Here is an 8,018-nt window from a genome sequence, read left to right as displayed (position 1 = left end):
CAGCAATGGAGGTAGAGGACCTTGAAGATACCTGGGTCTTGCACATAAATAATTTGGAGGTGTGCATGTTGTGGCTGATAAGTGATACTGAAGTTTTAGGGATGAGAGACTGACGCTGAACACACCCTGAAGCTGCTCACATTGAGCCCTGTTCAGAAGAAGATTCACAATCACATGCAGAACACCCCTTCTTGGGACATACTAAAATGAACAGGAAAGAGTGGTTCCTTTAGGGTAGCCTTATTGAATTTCAAAAATAGCCATTGGAACATGTTAAACAGAGTGTGGTTGGATGCTTATATGGAGTGGGGGCTAGGCAAGTTGTTTTGTTTTGTTTATTAAATCCTGTGGATTTATTTGTGGGTTGGATACTCAACCCACCTTGATGCAGTTGGATGGCCATTCAAAATACGTCATACTTTTTTTTTTGTGGGGAGGGGCTATTTGTGGACAGTTCCTAACAACTAAACCATTCACAGCAAGACAACTGTCTCTGGCAGATAATTTTAGTCATCATGAAAAGGCAGCAAATTGATAGTCGTTTAATTTATTATGACGATATTTTTTACTCCTGAGGAGAGGCACTTGTGGGCTTCTCCACCTCAGGCATTGAAGTAATTCATGTAGCCTTGGGTGCATATATACATAGAAATATTCTCTCTCTCTCTCTCTCTCTCTCTCTCTCTCTCTCTCTCTCTCTCTCTCTCTCTGTGTGTGTGTGTGTGTGTGTGTGTTCATAGGGACTCACCCTATTCATCTGTTTGCAAATTGTTTTAACTGTTTTTAGTATTATACTTCAATACCTTATGGTGAAGGGCAAGTAAGAAATCCAGTACAGTCATACCGCATGTTATGGCCGCTTCAGGTTATGTATTTTCGGGTTGCGGACGGCGGGAAACCCAGAAGCACCGGAACGGGTTACTTCCGGGTTTCACCGTTTGTGCATGCGCAGAAGCGCCAAATCGTACCAGCGCAGACGCTGCAGGCTGTGGACGTGCCTCCATCACGGATTATGTCCGCAACCCAAGGTTCCACTGTAAATTATTATTATTATTATTCTATTGACGTAAGAAGGCAAATTCAGCTGTTTGGGCAGCAAAATGTCTTGGGGAGGCTGTTGTCCCACATCCATTGGGTTCTATTCAGTGTAGGCCAGGCATCCCCAAACTTCGGCCCTCCAGATGTTTTGGACTACCATTCCCATCTTCCCCAACCACTGGTCCTGTTAGCTAGGGATCATGGGAGTTGTAGGCCAAAACATCTGGAGGGCCGCAGTTTGGGGATGCCTGGTGTAGGCCCATTGAGATGAATTGACCTAAACTAGTCGTCTTTATTAAGTTCAATGGGTTGTATCCAATGTTAGTTCTAGTCAGAGTAGACCCATTTTGCTGACGAGCTTTAGGGCCACGGATTTCAACAGCTCTGCTCTGGGTAGAATGGTGTTGGATATAATCCCTTACACAAGCAAGGAACCACTCTGGCTTTAATGAGTTCCAATGGCCATTCCCAAAGCAAATTTGAAAGGATTTCAACGGCACCATTATCTAGGATGTGTGTGTCCTCTTGCCCTCCAGTTTGCTCTTCAGAAAACACACCCCTGAACCCCGAGGATGATGGCGATTGCCATTCCATGAGCAACATTCACATCGTACATTTAAAGCGGTATCATGCCACTTTAAACAGTCATGGCTCGCCCCAAAGATATCTGGGCACTGGGAGTAAAATGACCTAAAACAGCAGAACCCGCTAAAACTCTAGGAGTTGAACCAGGAACCCCCAAGCGCCGAGGTTGGACTCTCTAGCCTAATGAGACACCTACTTCAAGTGCAAAAAGGAATATGAATCAGCAAAGCAGAGCCACATTTAAAGCACTACGATAAGCAATTTAAAGAGCCACTTCTCCTCCCAAAGATTTATGAGATTCGTATGTTGTTAACGGTGCTCAGAGCTGTTAGGAGACCCCCCCTGTTCCCCTCACAGAGCTACAGTTCACGGAATTCCCCGTGGGAAAAGAGTTGATTGCTAAGCCACTCTGCGAATTGTTATTTCTGTGAGGGGAACGGGGGTCTCCGAACAACTCTTGGCCCCCTTAACAAACCACAGCTCCCAGAATTCTTTGGGGCAAGCCATGGCTGTGGCACTGTTTTAAATGTCTGGCCATGACTGTGGCCACCAGCAGCGGTTTATGACACACAGCACGACCCATTATTTCTGTCGCTTCTCAGCTTTCAAGCCATTCACGAGAGCCGTCAAGCTATTAGAGGTCTTTCAATCAATTAACTGCCTGGCCTTTTACTGATTAATTGAATAAATGTTAGAGCGCCTGTGGCAAAAGCTCAGTGGTGCGCCTGTCTGAGGAAAGAGGACGTTTCTCTTAACTGTGACAATTCAATAAACAAAAGTCGCGATCCTGCCGTCAGAAGGAGCTCTTACTTCCTTTCCCTTTCCAGCGTGGAGGGTGGGTTAAATCTGACTGCAGTGTTATGTCAAAGCCAAAGGAGCAGCTTGAAAAGATAAAGCAGAGATACATATCTATAGAGAGGAGTATCTAAGCTTTACTTTTTATTTTTTAAAGGGAGGTTGCTGCTTATTGCTTCACTAAGCATCTTCCAAGTGTCTTGCTGAGCATCAGCAAAGCACCACCCAGAGTGGCTGGGGGAAACCCAATCAGATGGGTGGGGGACTAATAAAATAAGAATAAGAATAATATTTTATTACTGCTTGAAAAGAGGTCACAGTTATCTCACCCTGAAAGACACCAGGGTTCAAGCCCCCCACTCAGCCATGAAACTCACCAGGTAACTTTGGGTCAGTCACCGCCTCTCAGCCGCAATTAATCTCCACAACAACCCTGTGAGGTGGGTTAGGCCAGGCATCCCCAAACTTCGGCCCTCCAGATGTTTTGGGACTACAATTCCCATCTTCCCCGACAACTGGTCCTGTTAGCTAGGGATCATGGGAGTTGTAGGCCAAAACATCTGGGGGGCCGCAGTTTGGGGTTGCCTGGGTTAGGCTAAACTGTGGTTAATTGGAAACAGTGACGGGGGGGGAGGGAAGTGCATAGAAGCTTTTAGCAAGACTAGGCTCATTCCCAACACAATAAACCATACTTTATCCTAATGTCTCTTTCCAAATGCATTTTTGCAGCGTTTAGCTCAGTCTTCCATCCCCCATCCATAGTGAAGTCTATGTCCTTTAGCTCTCCCTTTTGTAAGTCTCTTGAGGCAGAGACCTGTCTGCCTATACACACACACACACACACACACTGTATATATATATATATATATATATATATATATATATATATATATATATAGCCGGTATAACTGCAGGTCCTTCAGCATTCCTGAACTTAGGAGTTTAAACTTGCCGATTCATTAATATACAGTACACCTATCGCTCACAGGGTACAGCCCAAACTTTCACTGTCAGTTGCTCAACATCTTTCTACACGTGTAAAAAGGCCATTCAAGAAAGTTTCCATATACAGCTGGAAAGCAAAAGCCCACTGCAGCTCAATGAGGCAAATCCTCTAGATCAGGCATCCCCAACCAGCGGCCCCCCAGATGTTTTGGACTACAACTCCCATGATCCCTAGCTAACAGGACCAGTGGTCAGGGATGATGGGAATTATAGTCCAAAACATCTGGAGGGCTGAAGGTTGGGGATGCCTGTTCTAGATAACCCATTACAGTGGTACCTCGGTTTAAGTACACAATTGGTTCCGGAAGTCTGTACTTAACCTGAAGCGTACTTAACATGAAGCGAACTTTCCCATTGAAAGTAATGGAAAGTGAATTAATCCGTTCCAGACGGGTCCACGGAGTACTCAACCTGAAGCGTACTTAACCCGAGGTATGAGTGTAATTGGTTCTGGAAGTCCATACTTAACCTGAAGCATACTCAACCTGAAGCGAACTTTCCCATTGAAAGCTATGGAAAGTGGATTAATCCGTTCCAGACAGGTCCGCGGAGTACTTAAACTGAAAGTACTCAAACCGAGGCATACTTAAACCAAGGTATGACTGTATCTGCATTCCCCAAGGAAGTGCCCATGAGAACCAGCTTTTACCCCAGAGGGCTGCCGTAATGCCCACTTGGCCACCTGCTCCCCTCCACATCAGATAACCAAGGGAAATGCCATGCACGACGGTTTCCTTGGGCTGCTCAAAGGTTTCTGTTGCACATCATGCTCACTTCCATTCTGACTGGACAGTAGCAGACCTTTTGACTGGCTGGAGGGCAGAGAGAGAGAAGGCTGGTTGTGGCTGCGTGTTTGTGGATTGGAAGAGGGAAGGTGGGAATTCTGGAGCAAGGAGGGGCCGAAACTGGGTGGGTGGTGCAGGGTGGATGTGAAAGCAACATGGCGGAGAGGGAAAGAGTGAAGTCATGGGAGGAGAGCAGAGAACAGGGTGAGTGGGGATTTTGGGGAGCGAAAAGACAGTGGGTGGGGCAGTGGGAGGAAGGAGGAGCAGGAAAGAGGGTCGCGTTATTTGTTGGATATTTTGGGTGCATACTTGTGATTGGACAGGTGTGGGGGTGCATGTGAAAGCATGAGCATGTGCCAGAGAGTGCACAAGTATTCTGAGGGTCATTCTAGCCAATTGAGAGAGAGAAACCAGGGGAGTGAATTTACTTAGAGCTGATTTGGAGAAATTAATTTTTGCCTTCTGGGTGTTCTGGTGGACAGAAAATTGTCACTTCAAATGAGACCGCAGGCCTCTTTGTACTCAGGCAAGTGTTTTGCAACTGTGGGAATGTTGTGGATAGGAGGAGAGGATATATTGATTAAATGTTATCCTTCCTCACTCACCCTAGTGAGCTTGTAGCAGAGCACATTCCCTTGTACATTGCAGGAAGCTAGTGGATGGATCCGTGAGAATCATTTGAGTTAAGCAATCCAGCCTGGCTTGTCATAGTAAATCCCCTTTAGTTCCCTCTTAAAAACAAGAACGACACAACAGCCTTCTTTTAAAAGTAATGAATGTTACTTACATCCGGTTCACAGTATGGTCCTGAAGGCAGGCTTTAGCTTGTAGTAACAGTTTCAGAGACAAGTGTAGGATCATCTTCTGTGAGGGATGAGCCCATGTGCTGCTGGCTGAGAGCCAGCAGACAGCAAAAGGCATCAAGAGAGTCAAGAGAGTCAAGAGGGAGAGGGCTGTGTGACTAGCCCCTTTTATAGGGTCTTCCAGGGTCACGCCCATCTACCTGGTCACACGCAGGGGGAGGATGTTCCAGACCAGGTGTGACAGGAAGTCCTCCTGGCTGGAGCAACCTTCCTCTGCGTGTCCACTCTGGGCAAACAGGAAATGTTGTACTTGACTGCTTCTTCAGTGATGTTACATCCCACAGCAACTAGCCAGGCCCCTGCAGCAGATTGCGGTGATGCCCACAACAGATTTTCAAATAGCCAAAGGTGCCCACGAGCCTATAAAGGAAGGCAGAGGAGGGGGGGTAAGTAAAACAACAACAACCAGAAGAAAATGCAGTGCTTTGGGAGATCATGATCTCATCTTGTTCCATGCAGGTGATTTGTGGCCAAGACGAGGCAACAGAGGAAGAGGAGGAGGAAAGTGGGAAGTCGCCCAAAGAGCAACCAAGATCCCGGGTACAAAAGAAAAAAGGCCAGCTCTCCTTAAAACCTTCTGCAGCCCAATCTCACTTCCAGAACACCAGTCTCCTGGAGTTGGCCTCCAACAACGCAGAAGAGTTTTGGGACGTCTTAGAGAGCTTGTCCAAGCACAGCCAGGGTGTGCAACCCCGCGGGCGGAGGGACTCCGTTGGCAACCCAGGCCGGCTCAAGAAAATATTTGGCTGGGGTGATTTCTACTCCAACATTAAGACGGTAAAGCTGAACCTCTTGATCACAGGGAAAGTGGTCGACCACGGGAACGGCACGGTCAACGTCTTCTTCCGGCACAACTCTACCGGGCAGGGGAACATCTCCGTCAGCCTGGTGCCCCCCAACAAAGCTGTGGAGTTTGACCTCGAACAGCAGATCTTCATCGAGGCCAAAGAATCCAAGATCTTCAACTGCCGGGTGGAGTACGAGAAAGTGGACAAAGCCAAGAAGACCACCCTGTGCACTTATGACCCTTCCAAAACCTGCTTCCTGAACCACACGCAGAGCCAGGTCTCCTGGGTTTGCTCCAAGCCCTTCAAGGTCATCTGTATCTATATCACCTTCTACAGCATAGACTACAGGCTCGTGCAGAAAGTGTGTCCCGACTACAACTACCACCACAATGTTCCTTATTACCCCTCCGGGTGACCACGCACCTTTCCCATCTCAGAAGCGTCCTGTATCCCAAGTACAACTTTGATTTGGGGTTGGGCAAGGAAGGAAGGGGGTGGGGCTGCAAGCAGGGAGGAGGACCTCTGCAGCATCAGACACTGTGGCAAGGACCCAGCTTCTGCTGAAAGGCAGGGGAGTTTTGGGGGGGGGGAGTTTGAGAGCACCCAAGCAAGCATACCATCCTGGAAACACCTTTCCCACCCGCTCACTTGTCTGCCAGCTTTCATGCATTCAGGGCTAGCCCAAAACATGCAAGTGCTCCAAGTGGAAAACTCAAGTTGCGCTCCTGCCCCTGTCCCTGCTGTTTAACAAGTGGGATATTTCCTCCCAGCAAGGGATTCTGCTGTGCGAGCCTCAAATGGGGCTTGCGCAGGAGGAAACCGCTCCCTGGCCCCAGAGTAAAGCATAGCCTCTCCGTTCCTCAGCCGATGGGTGTTGTGGTCTTGTGCAGAGCTTAGGGGAGTGGGAGACGAGCCAACCAGAAGAGTCTCTTAGGGGGAATTTGCCAGGAGGCAGAGTCAGCGTCCAAAGTCAGGTCCAGTCCTAGGGTTGGGGGAACAGCAATCCATGTGGTCAGACAGTCCAGGGATCAGGGAACCCAATGATCAAGGGACAAGATGAGCAGCAAGGAAAGGCCAGGAACTACAAGCCTTGTTTCCGGCATATGACTGCTGCTGGAAGCTCTGCTGAAGAAGGCTGAAACCCGCTGGTTCTCGTCAGCGCCTTCTCCTGTGTCCTGGAAGGCTGGTCAGCTGCAGGTGGAGTCACTCTGCCTTCTCCCCCTTCAGGCTGCCGTTCAGCAGGTGAAGCTGGCTCCTGGCCCAGGATACTGGTCAGTGGGAGGACGCCCAGCTCCAGCAAAGGGGACACGTAGGAACTCACTTTAAGCTCCTTCAAAGATTAATCCACCCCACACCTGAAATCACATATGATATCAGATGCAGGGTGGATGGGCGTGGTTTCAAGGGGAATGGACTTGCAGGCCAAATTGGGATTCCCGGTGAGCCACAATTGGCCCTTACGGTCAGAGGTTCATCACCCCTGGAATAAAGGATGGGTCAGATCACTTAGTTTCCTAGTCTGCTGACCATAACGGCTCCCAAAAGACCTCACTTCGGGCTTCATGTCCCTCCACCCACTGGATTGGAAACAGGAAAAGTGGATTGAATTACTAGAACATTTCGGGTTCCAAAAGGGCCCTTGCTGAATCATACACTGCCCATTCGGTTCCCTGGTATATAGATGGGAGAGCCTGGCTTCCTTCTTTCCCCATTCAATTGTCCCTAATTCCTCCCCTCTCCCTGACCTTGTTATGGCCAAGTCTTAGCCACCTTGGCAGGCAAGGTTTCCTAGCAGAGGCCTCTGAATATAATTTATCTGCTTCCAGAGAATATCCATCAAGCAACCAAGAGCTTGGGGGCAAGGAGCAGCACAGGAAACAAATGCGACCCAAATAAATTAGTAGCGCTGTCACTCCATTTAGAAGAAATCTCAGTTTGTTTAGTACACAGAACTTAAAACAAATGGTCGGCACCTGCATAAAGCCAAGTGGGACAGAGGCATTGAGAGGTGGGGCAGGGATCTCAGCGCTCCAACTCAGATCTATCACCCCCGGGGGCCCAGAAAACCCCAAATCTAATTTCTGTTGTGATGAGGAAAAAAGCAAGGAAGAAGGCAGCTCCTAGTTCTGCACCCTCATGCTGTGCCGGCAAGTTCGCAA

The 8,018-nt window shown here is 48.4% G+C and overlaps 1 protein-coding gene across 1 annotated transcript in view; it reads left to right on the top strand.

Annotated features, from left to right (window-relative positions):
• The window catches only part of NXPH3 (neurexophilin 3), a 19,989-nt gene extending 12,213 nt beyond the window's left edge, over positions 1 to 7,776 (top strand). Inside the window, exon 2 of the mRNA XM_035136226.3 lies at positions 5,531 to 7,776. Coding sequence (XP_034992117.1) covers positions 5,531 to 6,274 — 744 coding nt within the window. The 3' untranslated portion in view covers positions 6,275 to 7,776. The remainder of the gene's footprint in view (positions 1 to 5,530) is intronic.
• The last annotated feature ends 242 nt before the right edge of the window (positions 7,777 to 8,018 follow it).

Source organism: Zootoca vivipara, chromosome 12 (assembly GCF_965207765.1).
Source record: "Zootoca vivipara chromosome 12, rZooViv2.hap1.1, whole genome shotgun sequence".
Taxonomy (NCBI): Eukaryota; Metazoa; Chordata; class Lepidosauria; order Squamata; family Lacertidae; genus Zootoca; species Zootoca vivipara.
Note: the sequence above shows the minus strand (reverse complement) of the source record. Positions and strands in the feature narration are given on the sequence as shown.